The sequence below is a fragment of the Hyaena hyaena genome, unplaced genomic scaffold (genome assembly GCF_003009895.1).
Source record: "Hyaena hyaena isolate Hyena2069 unplaced genomic scaffold, ASM300989v1 scaffold_5, whole genome shotgun sequence".
Taxonomy (NCBI): Eukaryota; Metazoa; Chordata; class Mammalia; order Carnivora; family Hyaenidae; genus Hyaena; species Hyaena hyaena.
Window position 1 is genome coordinate 1,590,579 of NW_024080637.1, and position 18,606 is coordinate 1,609,184.

At 42.1% G+C, this 18,606-nt stretch overlaps 1 protein-coding gene across 8 annotated transcripts in view; it reads right to left on the bottom strand.

Moving 5' to 3' along the window:
- Positions 1–8,859: 8,859 nt before the first annotated feature.
- FGGY (FGGY carbohydrate kinase domain containing) overlaps positions 8,860–18,606 on the bottom strand; it is a 426,891-nt gene continuing 417,144 nt past the window's right edge. For 7 of the 8 annotated variants that reach the window (XM_039238811.1, XM_039238799.1, XM_039238806.1 and 4 more), the window contains 2 exons: positions 15,388–15,449; positions 8,860–9,088 (listed from right to left, as the gene is read on the bottom strand). In XM_039238811.1, the coding sequence (XP_039094742.1) occupies positions 9,007–9,088; positions 15,388–15,449 (144 nt within the window). In that variant the 3' untranslated portion in view covers positions 8,860–9,006. The remainder of the gene's footprint in view (positions 9,089–15,387; positions 15,450–18,606) is intronic. The other variant, XM_039238818.1, reaches the window with a different exon arrangement.

Genomic DNA, 18,606 nt, shown 5'->3' on the forward strand with positions numbered 1-18,606 from the left:
CAGCAATGAAAGCTCTTGGGATTTGTGCCCTGATGATCAAACAATTTGGTTCAGATATAACACCCACCATTTCTCACAGCTCATTGAACAGAACTGGTTACAAGATCCCACTCACCCACAAGGGGTCAGGAATAGGAAACCGAGAACATCGTCAATTGCTATTGCTCACATCAGAATGGTTGGCTTAGCAATAGAGGTTTCTAGTCAGAAAGTATACCTGAGTACCTTGGCTCTTTTCTGGGAAGTTTGTCTGGGCAAAAATAAGGCCTAGGTAGGTGGCTAGAGAATTACAGGGAACTGGACTTGGCATCTGCTAAATGTTAGATAATGTATCTGGATTCTATCCAAGCAGCCTAAAATTCAAGGCAGGACTCTAACCAGAGGAGGAAAACTGGAGGGCCAATGAGACACTTAGCATTGGTTTCTATTTACTAAATGCAGAGAGATAAGCTTTCCATATGACTTAACTTGGAGACAGGACTTTCTGGGGCCAAGTGGGATGGGAAAGATGATTTTAGGTCAGAGAAGCAGGAAGGAGAATTTAACCAACCTATGGTTGAAGGAAAGCCAAGGAGAGTTTGAAAAGTCAAATTTGAAGGAAGTCGTGAGAGCAGAATAAAAGAGAACAAGTAAACAAGGCCTGAGCGCAGAAGGATTACAGGTGGAATGAAATGGAACGTGAAGTATGGACTTTGACAAATAGTTTAGGAATAATGTAGTGAACCACATGAGAAGAGTCAACATTTATCTTGCTTTGTGACCAGCAAAGGATAATTGCACAATTTCAAGGGATTGTGGCAGATTAGACAAATACACATTTGTATTTTAGGGGAGAAGCCTATGAGTTGGTGAGGCTCCAGGTGCCCAGTTAGCCAACGGCAAAAAGGTGAATTCCAGAGCCACTGGCCGGGGGAAGTAGAGCTCGTCTGAACTGGGTACATATGGCCTGCCTCAGCCCGGGTCACCTCGGAGATGGAGCAGAGCCAAATCTTCAGGCAGAGGACCTGTAGTACCAATAGTTGAGCAGATTGGCAGTGTTGGACAGATGTCGGCTTTCATCATTTCTAGATGAGCCTTTCCAGATAGACCTATGTTCCTGGCATCCTGGGACCTCTTGTGCCTATCAACTCTGGTGCTCGCTGGAGACCTAGCTCAAAATCTCTATGAAATCTCTTTCTATGAATGTCCCCTCTCTTGAACCTACTGCTGGCCTCTTTGTGCGTCCCCGGGGGGCTATTCCAGATCTCTTGACACAGTAAAGCTCAATAATGGTTGGTTGTTGATGATGGAACAAAGAAGATTTACCCACATAAGCTGAATATTAAGTTGTCCAACTCGACCAGAAGCAATGCTTCTAGAAAATAATATAAAAATAGATTGGATGAGGAGAAAAATTCATATTTGTTGCACTTCTACTTTACACCAGGCACTGTGCCAGGCACTTTGAGACATCATTCCATTTATTCCTCACATCAGTCAAGAGGCAGATTTTCTTTTCTCCTACTTCCTAGGATAAGACAGAGGGACTCACAGGTTAACTAGCTTGCGTGAGTTCACATACCAGGTTGATTAGTAAGCAGTGAAGCTGTGATCTGAAGGACTCAGTGACTCCATGGCTCAAGGCTTTCTCACTTTACCACTGTGCTTGCCAAAGAAATAACACAGTACTCTGATCAACCAATGAGCATCAGAAGGGCCCTCCTAGATATTTATACATCTGCTAAAGAAGGGAACCATGGAGGAGAGAGCAATTAGCAAACTAATGAATCATCCTCTGTTGCACAAATAAGCTAATTGAATTTATTTAGGGAGAAGCAGTGGAGGGTACCGCCTCCGAGTTCCAGCTACACGGTCTTAGGCCAGTTACTTACACTCCTGAAGCCATGGTTTCTGTATCTTGCGAAGTGGGATCCCACTCCTTCTCAGGCCCCCCTCACCCAATTTATTATGAAGAGTAGCTGAGATAATGTATGTGCAGTCAATACGGAAACCGTCAAGAAATATTCAAAGGGAAGGCATCATTAATGGCTTTGCCTAAGGATCAGACATTAATAAAACATTTTCCATTTCAAATGTGTTAAACTTGAACAGCAGGGAGCCAGGCTCACCCCAGATTTTAGTAAGAAAATGCTTCTAATTGAAGGCTTTGGGCATGACTTAAGTAAATAAAAATTAGGTTCATAGAAACCCTTATTTTAATATGTAAGTTGAAGAGATTTTCTGTGCAGAATGGAAATTGGCCATACGATTCAGGAGTGTGTTCATGACAAAGAGTAGCCTGAATTTATCAGCAGTAGGCTTTCTTTTCATTTACATTACTTTTGTTCAGTAACTTCATACAGTTGTCAAGTATTCAGAGGTACTGGGTAAAGCATCTGTTTAAAAAATGTACTTTTTCTTTTTAACTCTTCTAGAAACTGGGGAAGAAAAAAAAACTTTTTATATTTGACTCCCTCCTATTACTGTCAATAGCAGTTACGTGCATTTATGGAGACACAAGGCAGCACAAAGATTCCTCTGTGATTCATCAGAAGGCCCATCTTAAGTATAATTACATTACACAGCTCTGCTCAGTCATTAGTTTCTTATTTAGTGATAATGTCCTTCATTTTAAGTCCTTTGATGGTAATTATTTGTAACTATGCCCTTGAATTTTGAAAGCATGTATACCATGGCCCCTCTGAACAATGGGCATTTCTAAACTAGGACGCAATTGGCTTCCCCTAAGGGGCCATACGGGAAATGGTCTGTAACAACGCTGAAAATTTGCAAAAGGTTTCTACGCTTGAGCTACAGCCCCAAACGAAGGTGTGCGGCCATTCGTATGCGTGTGCAATAAAAAACTAAAAGCAAGTCCTTAGGTACGAGGCATGACTTTCTTAACCCTTAATGACCATGGCACATTTTAACTTAATGACCATGGCACATTTTAACATCTTTGACGTTGCCTAAATAAAGGCATGTTAACACGTATCATAGATTGACCCCCAAGCAAGGTACTTCTGAGACATTTTTAGTTCTACTAGTCATCTCTCCGCAGACACATAGCTTGTGTTTGTGCGTTTATTCATTTATGGAGCACCCACATGTGCCACGAACTCTTTAGACGCAGAGAACAAGGTTCTAAGAGGGTTGGTGCCCTATACAGCAGGTCACAGGCCAGTGAAGGAGGACAAATAAATTCAAGTAACTGGATTATCCTCAGGTGTGTGAGGAAGGGCCGCTCATGGTAATATGTTGATATTTCAGCTTCTTACCTTCACCTGCTGATTTGGTATCTCTTCACAGCTGGGAGTTTCCAGGAGGTCCTGTTTTTTCTTAACTGCTCCCTTTGGGACTTACACCCCTTTATCCCTCTACTTCCCAGTGAAACTGGCAACCACATGGACTATGCCCTGAATGTAAAGGTCAATGCCCCGTCTGGGTCTCCTCAAGAGAGGGCATCCCTTCCGGATGCCTCATGTAGACCAGCAAATTCTGGTGTCGCATCTGAGGGTCATGACAGCTCTGGAACATGTCACACCATTTTGCCACTCTTGTCTCTCATTCTCCACTCTCTCTTCCCCGCTTTTATTCTCTTAGGCTCTTTTTAAAGCCCCATTTACATTCTTCACATGTGGCAAGTATTTGGGGTCTGAACAAGAAACCTATAACGTGTTCCTCAGAAAAATAATTCATTCAGCAAGGCTGGCTTCAACTTGAAAGAAAGGCTTTCAGTAGGCAACAAAACAAAACAAAAATCCCACAAACCATTCGGGCCACGCTGTAATTCTTTTTCATAAAAGCAAAATGTTCTTAGACTTTACATGTGTGCACTGAATAAAGCCTCCTTTCCCAGTGCAAGAAGGTGAGCACTGGAGCCATTAACATTTTTGTTCTCAAGCTACACATGGCTATAGAAGTCCACACAGATGTTTACATTTTCCTGAAGCACTGGCTTTATAGTAGGAATGAGAATTATTTTCTTAGGGATTAACCCTCTGGCCAGGTGGCCCGAAGAGAACACTGTAGAAACAGTTTTTGTGGAGGGCCTGTTACTACAAGGCTCTGTGCTAAGGACTTTGTACATCATTTTTTTTTTTTGCACGGGTTCCTTCCCACTAACCCTAAAAGGTAGGTAGTGGGATTATCCTGTTGACACATGGGGAGAACTGGGGCCCAGGGGTTAAGGATGTTGTCCAAGATCTTTCAGCCTTTCTATTAGGCTGTTCGTCACTGCAGAGACGCCAGGGGATTCCTAGGGATCCATGGTCCTTGCCTCATCTGTGTGTATTTTCTATAAAGCCCAGGGAACCCAAGGTCACGTGTGAGTGGGAGGGCAGTTGCTTGAGAGATGGGTCACCCACAGCCTGAGCACTGTCGCTAAAGAACAGGTGCTGGGGCAGGATTCCTCTCCAGCTATGACAAGGGGGTGACCCCGAAGCTCTGCACCCAGACAGATCTGAAGGTGAATGCTATCTGTATCGCCTGGGGACTACGGGCAAGCTGTTCACCCTTTGTGAACCTCACTTCCTCAGCTGGGATGTGCAGTTAGGGCTGCCTGCCTCTCAGCACTGTAGTAAGGCCTGGAGAGAACACAGAGGGACATAGCTGCTAATTCTTCATTCCCCTACCTCTGTGTTCCTCCCCTGCACAACCACTGCATTCACTTCTGCTTTGCCAGAGCGGGCCCAGGCCTGCCCTGGTTTCTGAGTCAGTGCTCATCAGCTTTACCGGTTTAAGCCTGTCTCGATGTGGTCCCGACATCTTGCCTGGGTCCTACTGTACCTGACTAGTCCTCTGATGTGCTGAGTCCAACCCCCCAATCCGCCTCAACTCCGGCCTAAGTGCTGGCTGGGGTCCAGCTAGCTGGGCTTGCTCCTGCTGCTGGACTGGACACATACCCACCTTCAACCTGGACCACGTCCAAGATGTCCACATCCTTTGGATACCACAGAACGCCACTGTAGAGCTGGCCTTCACAAGTGAGGAGGGTCATCCTACTCAGTAATTTTTATTATTATTGTTCTGAACAATTTTGAGGTACCAGGCCCTGCAAAAAAATAGGCATGGTCCAGGCAGTTGAGCTAAGTGCTTTACATATATCATCTCATTTAATCCTTATGGAATCCTGTAAACTACATACTATGGGTGTCTTCACTTTGAAGATGAGGAGACTGAAGCTTAGGAAGGTTAAGGGTCTTTCTCAAGTGACACAGCTAATAAGAGGGAAAGCCAGGCCCAGAATCCCAAGCCAGGGCTCAAAGTCATCATACCATGTTCCTTTCCATCCTACCTGTCAATCTTCTGCTCCTTCCTCCTTTTCTGGGTGTTCGATGTACTCCACGGCAGCAGGTGTCCTTTTTATTGCAGCACCTCTTACAGTATAGTCACTTGTCTGTGTCTCTCATTAAACGAGATGATCTGGGCCATACTTTATTTATCCCTGTGCTCGAGTGCTTTGCACAGTACCTGGCACAGCGCAAGAACTTTGAGATGTTTGTTGGTGGACTGAAAGTCTTAATCTCAGCAATTAGGCAACCAACAGAAATAAAAGGCATACAAATTAGCAAGGAAGAAGTTAAACTTTCACTCTTTGCAGATGGCATAATACTTTACATGGAAAACCTAAAACACTCTACCAAAAAACTGCCAGAACTGATACGTGAATTCAGCACACTTGCAGGATATAAAATCAACGTCCACAAATCAGTTGCATTTCTATACACCAATAATGAAGCAGCAGAAAGAGAAATCAACGAATAGATCCCATTTACAATTGCACCAGAAATCATAAAATACCTAGGAATAAACCTAACCAGAGGAAAAAGATATGTATGCTGAAAACTATAGAAAGCTTATGAAACAAACTGAAAAAGACACAAAGAAATGGAAAAACATTCCCTGCTCATGGACTGGAAGAAGAAATATTGTTAAAATGTCAATGCTCCCCAAAGCAGTCTATACATTCAGTGTAATCCCTATCAAAATACCACCAGCATTTTTCACAGAGCTAGAACAAGCAATTATAAATTGTGTATGGAACCAGAAAAGACCCTGAACAGCCAAAGAAATGTTGAGAAAGAAAACCAAGGTGGGAGGCATCACAATTCTGGACTTCAAGCTGTACTACAACGCTGTAATCATCAAGACAGTATGGTACTGGCGCAAAAAACAAACACATATGAACAGAATAGAAAACCCATAAAAGGACCCACAAATGTATGGCCAACTAATCTTTGACAAAGCAGGAGAAAATATCCAGTGGAAAAAAAGGCAGTCTCTTCAACAAAATGGTGCTGGGAAAGCTGGATAGGAACATGCAGAAGAATGAAACTGGACCACTTTCTTACACCATACACAAAAATAAACTCAAAATGGATGAAAGACCTAAATGTAGATCAGGAAACCATCAAAATCCTAGAGAAAAAGCAGGCAACAACATCTTTGACCTCAGCCACAGCAACTTCTTACTAGGCATGTCTCCGAAGGCAAGGGAAACAAAAGCGAAAACAAATTATTGGGACTAATCGAGATAACAGCTTTTGCACAGCAAAGGAAACAATCAACACAACTAAAAGGCAATTGATGGAATGGAGAAGATACTTGCAAATGACACATCAGATAAAGGGTTAGTATCCAAAATCTAGAAAGAACTTAACTCAACACCCAAAAAACAAATAACCCAGTGAAGAAATGGTTAGAAGGCATGAATAGACACTTTTCCAAAGAAGACATCCAGATGACTCAGACACATGAAAATGCTCAACATCACTCATCATCAAGGAAATACAAATCACAACAACAGTGAGCTACCACCTCACACCTGTCAGAATGGCTAAAATTAACAACTCAGGAAACAGCAGATGTTGGCAAAGTTGCAGAGAAAGGGGAACTCTTTTGCACTGGTGGTGGGAATGCAAACTGGTGAAGCCAGTCTGGAAAACAGTATGGAGGTTCCTCAAAGAAATTGAAAATAGAGCTACCCTCTGGCCCAGCAATTATACTAGTAGGTATTTAGCAAAAGATACAAACATGCTAATTCAAAGGGAGACGTGTCCGTCTAAACAATGTTTATAGCAGCATTGTCAATAAGAGCCAAATTGTGGAAAGAGTCCAAATGTCCACTGAGTGAGAAATGGATAAAGAAGATGTGGCATATACAATGGAGAATTACTTGGTGATCAAATCCTGCCATTTGCAACAATATGGATGGAACTAGAATGTATTATGCTAAGAGAAAGAAGTCAGTCAGACACAGACATATATCATACGATTACACTCACAAGTGGGATTTAAAAAACACAACAGATGAACATAAGGGAAGGGAAGGAAAAATAAGATAAAAACAGAGAGGGAGGCAAACCATAAAAGGCTCTTAAACATAGGGACCAACCTGAGGGTGGCTAGAAGGGAGATGGGTAGGTAGATGGGCTAAAATAGGTGATGCGCATTAAGGAGGGCACTTGTTGGGATGAGTACATGAAAGTGATGAGTCACTAAATTCTACTCCTGAAACCATTATTACACTATATGTTAACTAACTTGGATTTAAATTAAAAAATTAAAAAAAAAAAAAGATGTTTGTTGACTGACCTGTAGTGGCTTTTCTTCCCTATCTGCTCAAGTCTATGTGTCCTCTATCCAAACACACCTGAATCATGGTGGCTCTGGAGTCAACATTAGTGGTTACTCTTGGGTCTGGAATGGTGTGTGAGTGTGTATATGTACATGTGTATGGCTGTGTGTGTTTATGCATGTGTTATGGTATCAACAAAGGAGATTTTTTTTTTCTCAAATACTCATCTACATCAAAAGCTTTTAGTCATTACATATTTTTTTTTTTTTTTAGTTTCCTTTAATCTGGAAACTTTACACAGCCTTTCTTTGTCTTTATGACATAGACACTTATGAAGAATATATAGTCCATTAAAAAATACAATGCTGCCCATTTTGGGTTTGCCTGATGTTTTTCAATGATTAGATTCAGGCTATGCATTCGCAGCCCAATTGACGCTGCAACCTCAGACTATTACATCTGGAGGCACATGATGTCCATCTACTCATCTGAAGATCCATCAGCACCCAATCAAGATGTCCTATTTCTTCCCCGTATAGTTAATGTTTCTCCTCTTGTCACTACTCAACAATCTGGGAGGGGACATTTTAAGACCATGCATACATCCTGTCATTTGCTAAAATTCCTGCCTGGGTGCACTGAGGATTCCTACAAGTGTCTATTTTTAATATGATGATTGCAAGATGACGATCCTGTCATGAAATGCAGTATCTGATTCTAGACTGGATCCTGGACAGGAGGAGAAAAATGCCATAAAGGACATTGAGTTATTGACAAAACTGGGACATGAGTGAAAAATTGAATGAAAGTGTTACATAAAAGTTAAGTCTAAGGAAATTCACTCTCAAATGACTCAAAAATTCATGTGTGTGTATGTATGTATACATACATATGTATGTATGTGGAGAGAACGTATATATATACGTATATATATATATATATATGTATGTATGTGGAAAGAACATATAAATGGCTGGTGAATGTTAGAGGTCAGAGGTGCATGGGTGTTCCTTGCATGGTTCCTATTGTTGCAACATTTCTGTAAGTTTGAAATTATTTCCAAATCAGGCATTAATAATAAGCTTTCGGCCACCTACAAAATAAACATTAGCTGTCATACCTAAAGCAATGCAAGTCGTTCATTCAATGGCTGACACAGACTCCCCTGGACTGAAAGGGCTCTAAGGTCTGGTCTCATGGGAGACCCTATAACCTTCTGTAAAACTTCTGTCTTTGCAGTGGTATCTGCAGAAATTGCCAACTACATCATGGTGGGATTTTGGAATGGAAGACTCTAGCTCTGGTTGCACACGTACCGGTGTCTTTATTAAAAGATGATACAGAAATGGTAGAGTGATACCTAACGAGTCTTGAACATAAGATAAGAAGACAGAGGTCCCGGATGGAATGATGCGGAAGCTTCTGGCACTGGCACCTGCACGCCCTGTTCAGTCCCCTTTCATGATTGCTGCATATTCCTTCTGGTGTTCAACCAGCTTCAGGAATACTTGGTATTTCTTGTCATAGTATCTGTGGGAGAAAAATGAATATGCTGAATGATCTCAGACAAAACCATGATGCAGTTTCCTCTTATATTTAGAAGAACAGGAATATATCTCTTATGGCCGTGCAGACATCTCCCATTTTGTGAATGCTTCTAGCATCCTGAGCAATGTGGATCAGCATGACTCATAGTTATTATCTCTAACCTACATGGGGTGTTAATATCCTCATCGTAGAAGTGAACACATTTGCTAGAGAGGCATATCTAAAGTAGGACAGCTAAAGACTGGCAAGGATGGAATGCAGACTGAGGTCTGTCTGACTTCACAGCCTCTGCTGTTAGTATAGGAGGCCCAGGCTCAACACAGGCCCCTTCTCACTCCCAGCTTTCATAAATATTTTATGTATGACTAGCCCCAGGCTTGAGGACTGGTTTAAAAGCCACAGCCTAACCAGAGAGGGGACTGAACATTTTCATCACCCTTACATTTCTTTTGCAGACTGCTTTATCTGGGAGTACAATCCTGTGAAAATGTCACTAAGGCCTTCCCTCTAGTTGTGCCCCGCCATCTAGGCACCCCTGGGTGGCCCTTGCCCTCCCACCCTCCTCTCCCTCTGGGTCCTGGTAGACCTATTATCCCTGGACCTGTTAGAAGATGGTCTTGGCCATGATACAGCCCGATTCTGAAAGGGATAATAGCAGCTAAGACAAATTATACTTGAATACTTGCAACTTTGTCCTTACTCCACGTGGTGGTGGTGGGGGAGCTGATATGGAATGAGGGGTTGAGGAAGCCAACTTTCTTCCAGAGGACTTCATTCCAGAACATTCCAGAATCTACCAAGCCATGTGTGACTCTGGGTAAGTTACTTAATCGATTTGTATCTAAATTTCTTTATCGGGAGTGCCTGGGTGGCTCAGTTGGTAAGCGTCCAACTTTGGCTCAGGTCATGATCTCACAGTCTGTGGGTTCGAGCCCTGCATCGGGCTCTGTGCTGGCAGCTTAGATCCTGAGACTGTTTCAGGTTCTGTGTCTCCCTCTCTCTCTGCCCCTCCCCTGTTCACATTCTCTCTCTCTCTTTCTCTCTCTCTCTCTCAAAAATAAATCAACATAAAAAATAAAAAAAAAGAAGTTAAAAAAATAAATTTCTTTATCAGTAAATGGGAATAATTAGAGGATCTACCTCAATAGAGATATTAGGTGCATTAAATGAAGTAATGCATGAAAAACACTGGCAATAGTGCCTCGATCCTGGTAAGCATTGTCCTGTCAATTATGGTTCCTACATTAAAAAAAATTAATATTCCAACATTAACATCACTCTTGTGCTAAGTAGATTCTACTAAAACCCAGTCTATGAGCCTTGAAATGTATTTTTTAAATTTACATCCAAGTTAGCTAGCATATAGTGCAACAATGATTTCAGGAGAGCGTTTCTTTATGCTCCTTACCCATTTGGCTCATGCCCCCTCCTTCAACCCCTTCAGTACCCCTCTGTTTGTTCTCCATATTTAAGAGTCTCTTATGTTTTGTCCCCTTCTCTGTTTTTATATATTCTTTGCTTCATTTCCCTTATGTTCATCTTTTTTTTTTTTATCTAAAAGTCCTCATGTGAGTGAAGTCATATGATATTTGTCTTTCTCTCATTAATTTTGCTTAGCATAATACCCTCTAGTTCCATCCACATAGTTGCAAATGGCAAGACTTCATTCTTCTTGATAGCCAAATTATACTCCATTGTATATATTTATACCACACCTTCTTTATCCATTCATCCATTGATGGACATTTGGTCTCTTTCCATACTTTGAGCCTCGAAATTTATCAATCATAGAATGATTTTGGGGACAGAAGTTTTCTCCTTCTAATGATACCCTATATGACAATTTAGCATTAAATACTTCTTACATTATATGAGATGGATATCGTCACTCTGGAATATCAAAACTTCTTAAAGGGAGCTTGGGTCAAAAATCTTCTCATATACTTGAAGATTTTCAATTTTATAATTTTTTAATTTTTTAAAAAAGATTGATTTATTTTTGAGAATGCGAGTAGGGGAGGGGCAGAGAGAAAAGGGGGTACAGAGAATCCCAAGTGGACTCTGCTGACAGCAGAGAGCCCGACTTGGGACCTGAACTCATGCACCGCGAGATCATGACCTGAGCCAAAGTTGGACACTCAACTGACTGAACCACTCAGGCACCCTGAAGATTTTCAATTTTAATTTTTTTTAATGTTTTATTTATTTCCGAGAGAGAGAGAGAGAGAGAGAGACAGACAGACAGACAGACAGATAGACAGACAGTGTGAGCAGGGGAGGGTCAGAGAGAGGGAGACACAAAATCTGAAGCAGGCTCCAGGCTCTGAGCTAGCTGTCAGCACAGAGCCTGACGCAGGGCTCGAACCCAAGAACCGTGAGATCATGACCTGAGCCGAAGTTGGACGCTTAACCGACTGAGCCACCAGGTATCCCTTTTTAAAAAAATATTTTTTAATGTTTTATTAAGAGTTTTAATTTCAATCCTAACAACTTTGCAGCAGCTTTGTTCATGGTCTTATTCTCTGCACAGTAGAAGTATTGGCTTCACTGGCAGAGAAGCTGGGGTGACTTTGGGCAACTTTGTTGTTGTTGTTTTAGAGAGAGAAAGAGCAGAAATGGGGAAGGAGGCATAGGAAGAGAGGGAGAGGGGGAGAGGGAGAGGGGGAGAGGGAGAGGGGGAGAGGGAGAGGGGGAGAGAGAGAGGGAGGGGGAGGGAGGTAGAGAGAGAGAGAGAGAGAGAGAGAATGAATATTAAGGAAGCTCCATGCTCACCACAGAGTCTGATGTAGGGCTCAATTCCACGACCCTGGGATCATGACCTGAGCCAAAACTAAAAGCCAGACACTCAACCCACTGAGCCACCCAGGTGCCCCTGGGCAACTTCTTTAAATGGTGTGAATCTCAGTTTCCTGTTGCAAGAGGGATGATAACCATACCTACATCATAGATTGACCGAATTCTAGACGTGAAACACTCTGTGAACTGTCAAGTGCTCACAAACAGGGACTAATGTTGTTCTGACATCCTTCCATTACCCTGGAATGCCAAAAGATGGATAGACTGGATTCTATTTTTCCTTTTTCTACACTTGGGAACCTGAGGGCCAAGGCACATTTTCCCCTGTGCTTTTTCCTTTTTTCAAAAAATATTTTTGCTGTAAAATACACATAATATGAAATTTATCCATTTTTAAGCATATACTGCAATGGCATTAAATACATTCGCACTGTTGTGCAATCATCATCACCTTCTATCCACAGCTCTCTCTTCATCTTGCGAAACTAACTCTGTACCCATTAAATGCTAACTCCTCATTTCCCTCATTTCCTGCAGCCTCTGGCAACCACCAATCTATTTTCTCTATGACTTTGACTCTAGGTACTTCATACAAATGGAACCATACAATATCTGTCCTTTTGTGACTGGCTCTTTTCACGTAGCATCATGTCCTCCAAGTCCATCCATGCTGTGGCATGTGTCAAAATGTCCTAACGCTTTAAGGCAGAATAATATTCCACTGTATGTATGTACTTTTCTTTTCTCCATTCACCCGCCAGTGGCCACATGGACTGCTTCCGCGTTTCAGCCACTGTGAACAGTGCTGCTAGGAGCATGTGGGTATACACTTCTGTTTAAGATTCAGATTTCAGTTCTTTTGGGTCCATACTCGGGAGTGGAATCTTGGGATCATACGGTAATTCTATTTTTAACTTTTGAGGAGCCACCACAGCGGATGCGTCATGTTGCATTCCTCCAGCAGTGTCCAAGGGACCCAATTTCTCCACATCCTTGTTGACACGTGTTATTTTCTCTTTGGTCATTGTAATCATCCTCATGGGTGTAAGGTGGTATCTCACTGTAGTTTTTGATTTGCATTTCCCTAATTATTAGTGATGTTGAACATCTCTTCGTGTGCTTATTGGCCATTTGTACGTAATCTTTAGAGGGATAGCTATTCAAGATCTTTACCCACTTTTGATTTGGGTGGTTACTATTATTGTTTTTTTAAAAAAATGTTTAATGTTTATTCTTTTTTCTTTTTTTTTGAGAGACAGAGGCAGAACATGAGTGGGAGAGGAGCAAAGAGACGGAGACAGAATTTGAAGCAGGCTCAGGGCTCTGAGCTGTCAGCACAGAGACCGACACGGGGCTCAAATGCATGAACTGTGAGACCATGACCTGAGCCAAAATCAGACGCTCAACCGACTGAGCCACCCAGGCAGCCCTGTTGTTGTTGAGTCTTAAGAGCATTCTGTATATTCTATGTATTAATCCTTTATTAGGTATATGATATACAAATAGTTTTTCCTATTTTTCAGATTTCCTTATTACTCTGTTGATCCTGCCTTTTGAAGCACAGCTTTTTTCCCCAAGACACTTTTAAGTGACTATGCTTATAGATAAATTCTGTCTGGGTATAAGGATGAGATGTGGGATCTTCCTAAAAAGCACATTGAACCAGAGTCACTAGATTATGCTCTCTGTGGTCCTAAATGTTAAAATCAGCTGAATCTCCTCTCCTTATTCTCTCCACACTTAGTCAGTGGCGTCTGTGTGGCACAGACCTAAGTAAATGTCTCATACAGATAACAGTGTGACTTGAGGTACTGAGATGTTTGAAGAGCCTTTCATCAGGAAGTGCTAGCTTTCTACTTGCAAACCTTGGGCTGCCTGTAGATGGTGCTAGAGCACCATGTGTGCCGCCTCCCTAGAGGAGGGCTCCCAGCTGACAAGAAGCTAAGGATGCTTTTCAAAAGAACATGTGGATTTACTGAAAAGAGCTTAAAAATAGACTTCCCTCAAATGTCCTGGGAGGGTCAGAGAAGAGATGAAGAAGAAGAATCTACAAAAGGAGGAAGCTGCTAGCCGATGACTCCCAAGGCCACTGGGAACTCAGGCCTCTCAACGTTCCTGACTTGGGCTCCCCCCTCCTGGAAAATGGCCTGCCTCCCTGACTCTAGTATCCAGGGAAGGCTTTATACTCAGAGGGTTAACAGTCCGACTCCACGGGGAAACCTTCTTTAAGAAAATGAAAAGGAACTGGATTGCTTTTTCCATGGACATTTCCAACTCTGTGAAGTACTGATCATACTTCTTCAGTGGTGTCAGCACCTTTGCTGGTGACAGGGGTGGAATTTGTTTTTATGCTTAACTTCTAATACAGCTCTAAAATTATAAAAGTCACAGATACAACTGTCCTTCCATTTTCATCGTTTTATTTTTTTGTAAAGATTTTATTTTTTCAGTAATCTGTACACCCAACATGGGGCTCGAACTCATGACCCTAAGATCAAGACTCACATGGTCTTTACACTGAGCGAGCCAGGCACCCCATCCTTCCATTTTTAAACTCAGTGCCAATGACTTAATGTAGATGTTTTTCACCTGTCACCCAGATTACTGAAAAAGACTTCCATGTGGCCTCTCTGCTTTTACCCTGGGGTCCTCTAATTCATTCTCTGAGAGGGATCTTTCTAAAATCTGCATCTGTCCAGGTCCTACCACTGCCTAAAGTTCAGTATCCCCAATCTGAACATAGCATGCTGTTCCCACCTTTATAACTTTGCATATGTTATTCCCTCTACTGAGAACGCCCTTCCCTGTGTTGGCCTGTGAGACCATTTCTTTTAAGCGTTCAAGACACCATTGACTTTGCCTCCTCTCAAAAGCTTCGCCTCCACTCAAAAGCTTTCTCTCACTCCTACAGGGTCACATTCTTTCCTTCCTTGGGTTACTCTGTCATCTGGTAATACTTCTATTGTAGAACTTTTCTTTTTGTTCTGAAATGATCTACGTGTATACGTAAGATTATGTCTTATTCCCCTGTAAACCCTGGCTACAGGCAAATTAGCGTAATGTGCTGAATATAGCAGGAACTTGAGAAGTAGTATTTTGTGAATGGGGTTAAAATACTGATCAACGACATGTTGTAGTCCTCAATGCCAAGAGATGCAAAGGGTAGAAGGACAGACAGATGCTACCGTGTCCTTTATAAGAGAACTTCCATTTCAGAACAAAAGACCAGATTTGCTGCTAATGAGCTGGAGAAAAGATTAGTGGTCTGAGAGTTCAGAAGTCTGTATTTGACCCTCTGGTCTGGCCCTACCTAGCTCTGTGACTTTAGGTAACAAAGTTATTTCACCTCTCTGGGACTCAGTTGTATCAACTGTTAAATGAAAGAACTGGATTAGAAGCCCCCAAGGTTTATTCTAGCTCTCCATTTACATAGCTCTGTATGTCCTCATTCCTTGGTATTGTGCATATAAAAAATATAAACTTACCTTTTATCCTCAAGTCTGGGAAACACGACTTTCCCAACTCTGCTCATTGTAGCCATTGCTTCCTGTCAAATGGAAAACATAACACAAAGAGCTGAGTTGGCAAGCTAAAATCAAAGTGAGGCTTGTCACATGCAAGAACATTCTAATTAGAATCTACTCCCCCCTTAAGATATTCAGTTGGTCCATTTTTTCCCCCAGCTTCTCTTTGGTAGTAAGAAAAAAACCAAATGAACATTAAAAGTTTACATCTCTGACCAAAAAGACTGGGCTTAATAAATGATTGAGGACTGAAGACTCCTGGGCATAATCAACCCCAAAAGGCAAAGCACCTTTAAGATCACCTCCGAGAGCAGGAAATTATTTTTCCTTCTCATTGCCTGGACAGGAGGGCTTAAGAAGGCAACATAATTAGTGCCTAAGTGCATTGCTTGCTTAAACTCAAGATAACAATAACTGAATGGAACCCACCTTGCACCTGCTGTTTAGGATAACATGTTTAAGACATCTTTAGTTCAGGGGTGCCTGGGGTGGCTCAGTAGGTTAAATGTCTGACTCCTGATTTTGGCTCAGGTCATGATCTTAGGGTCTGTGGGTTCAAACCCCATGTCGAGCTCCACACTGGCAGTGCGAAGCCTGCTTGGGATTCTCTCGCTCTGCCCCTCCCCTGCTCTCTCTCTCTCTCTCAAAATAAATAAATAACTTTAAAAAAAGATCTCTTCAGTTCAATGTCAGCTCTTTCTTCCAGCACTCTCTAACACTGTGAGCACAGATGTGAGGCCTGTGGGCTGAGTTAATTTACTTGAGTTCTGGAATATGGCTTAAGGACATTCTTGTCTTTGCAACGGGGCAACTGGGCAGACAGTGAATTGCAGTGTGTGGGTGGAGATGGCTGATATGTGCAGCATCAAGCTCAACCACAGCTTGTGTGGGCTCCATTATAGGAACAAGAGGCTTAGGTTTCCTTGGGCAGTCTCCCAAAGCTGGTAAGGTGATGGAAAAGTGAGGAGGAATGGAATGAACCCAAACCCTGGAGTCCAGCAGACTTGACTAGGGAGACGGCAGGCAATGGCATGATACATCTCCTCAGAGAGGCCTGCCTTAGGAACAGTTATTGAACTTTTATTGTTAAGGATGTAGTCATTGTGGGGTAACATATGTACAACTTCTTATTCCGCATATCTATTAATTACTCACTATGTACCAGACATTGTGCTAGGTTTGCATATGACATACTCTTTGTCCTGGGGAAACTTACATAGTAAGTTACATAGCAGGGGAAGAAATAATTTATATATTGTTTATATACACTTATTTATGTTTATATAAATTATTGTATTACATATTTTATTTACCACTGATTCCTTTCTAGTATGATATGTATTTACTGGTTTATGTGTATCTTATCTTCCCTCTCACTCCTTGCCCTAACCAGAATGCAAGCCACATGAGGCCAGGAGCTCTGTCTACTTGCTGCTTACTCAGCACCTACAATATTCATAAAACAAACCAATCCCCTTCTATGTATCAGGCACAGCATTCAACATACACAGGAAACAGAGATGAAGATCGCATGGGTCCTTTCATCAAGGAGCTCATCAGAGAATGGAAGAGACATTTGCTGTGATCAAAATAGAGTGGGAAAAACACTTTGCTAGAAGTAGACATGCTTTTTCTCTGTAGTTATTTGAGGGTTAGGAAACTTGATCCTTTTTCATCTGCTCATCAATGACACATACTTTCACTCTGGCTAAAATCTCTACCAACTCTTCCCCAAGGATGACGTGAACGTTCCGAATGAGTTATCTGGTTATCTAGTTATCTAGCCCTCAATGGATTTGAAAGGCCTGACTAGGAAATAAGAGATGCTGAGGTTAGCAAGCATAGTGACAACGAAAGAAAATGGCGGGCATAAGAAAGGGGGAGATTTTCTAAATTAGGAAAAATGACTGAAAAGGAAACCATGGTTAAAAGAACTTAAAAAGGACACTCTGGGGCCATTTTAGTGAAATTGCTGCCGTTCCACCCTATGAGGATATTTTAAGAGCTCTGCTCAGTCCATATTTTCCTTCATGGACTAAGTTCTGATCCCTTTAAAGAAAGCCCCATATCTTGAGGAGATGGCCTCAGCAATCCTCAGCGCCAACGCTCTTGTTCTGTGCTCACTTCTTCTCTCAGAGTAGTGCTCCTCAGTCCTTCCAGAGGGGATTCTGCCTCCTCTTGCTCCTTGGAATCCTGAAAATGGCCTCAGGAAATACTCCTCTTGCTTGACCTCAAGCCTTGGAATTGAGATGACATTCCAGGACTTTCTTCATGGGTGGGACCCAGGAAACTTATTTTTGACGGTGCTCCATAAATGGCCCTTCCTTTCCCACTGAAACAGTTGTCCGGACAAATGACAGACACCAGGGCTTGCTTTCTTTTTTTCACATTACTTTTGCCTGTTTTTAAAATAAATTAGTGAGGGGGCGCCTGGGTGGCTCAGTCGGTTAAGTGTCTGACTCCTGATTTCGCCTTAGGTCACAGTTTGTGGGATCAAGCCTCATGTTGGGTTCTGGGCCAACAGCGCAGAGCCAGCTTGGGACTCTCTCTCTCCCTCTCTCTCTCTGGCCCTCTCCTGCTTGTGCATGTGCACTCTTTCTCTCTCTTAAAATAAACTTCAGAAATAAAATAAAATAAATTATTGAGAAACAAACAAACACCAGCACTAGAGATTTTAAAGGTTTGAAAAGAGGCGTTTCTTTAAAAAGTATAGGTTTAAACATTAAACTTAGCTGAGGTGTTGACTCCCCTGAGGAGGCTTTTTCTGACCCATCCCTGCAGCCTACCTCCCATCTAGACTGAATTATTTGCTCCCAGAGCAACTTGCGCTAACATCTATCATAGCATTTATGACATGGCACCACAAATTTTTGTTAGCACACCAGTCTCCCCAACTAAACTGTGAGCTCCTTAAGACAGGATCTGTTATAAGTATTCCCACTGCCAGCCTCAGCATCTGGTATATTGTGCACACTCAGGGAATGTCTATGGGATGAATGAACTTAAGGGTCATACATGTGACAGAATGCTCAAATGGAAGTTTTGGCTGAGAGCTAAAGTTGACAGATAGATATAAGATACCAAAGTGAGCTGGAAACAGACCACCCCGAAGAATTGGTGAAAAACAAAAAGGGTGGTTGAGGACCCATTAATCAACTCTTAGAACTTTCATCCACATGG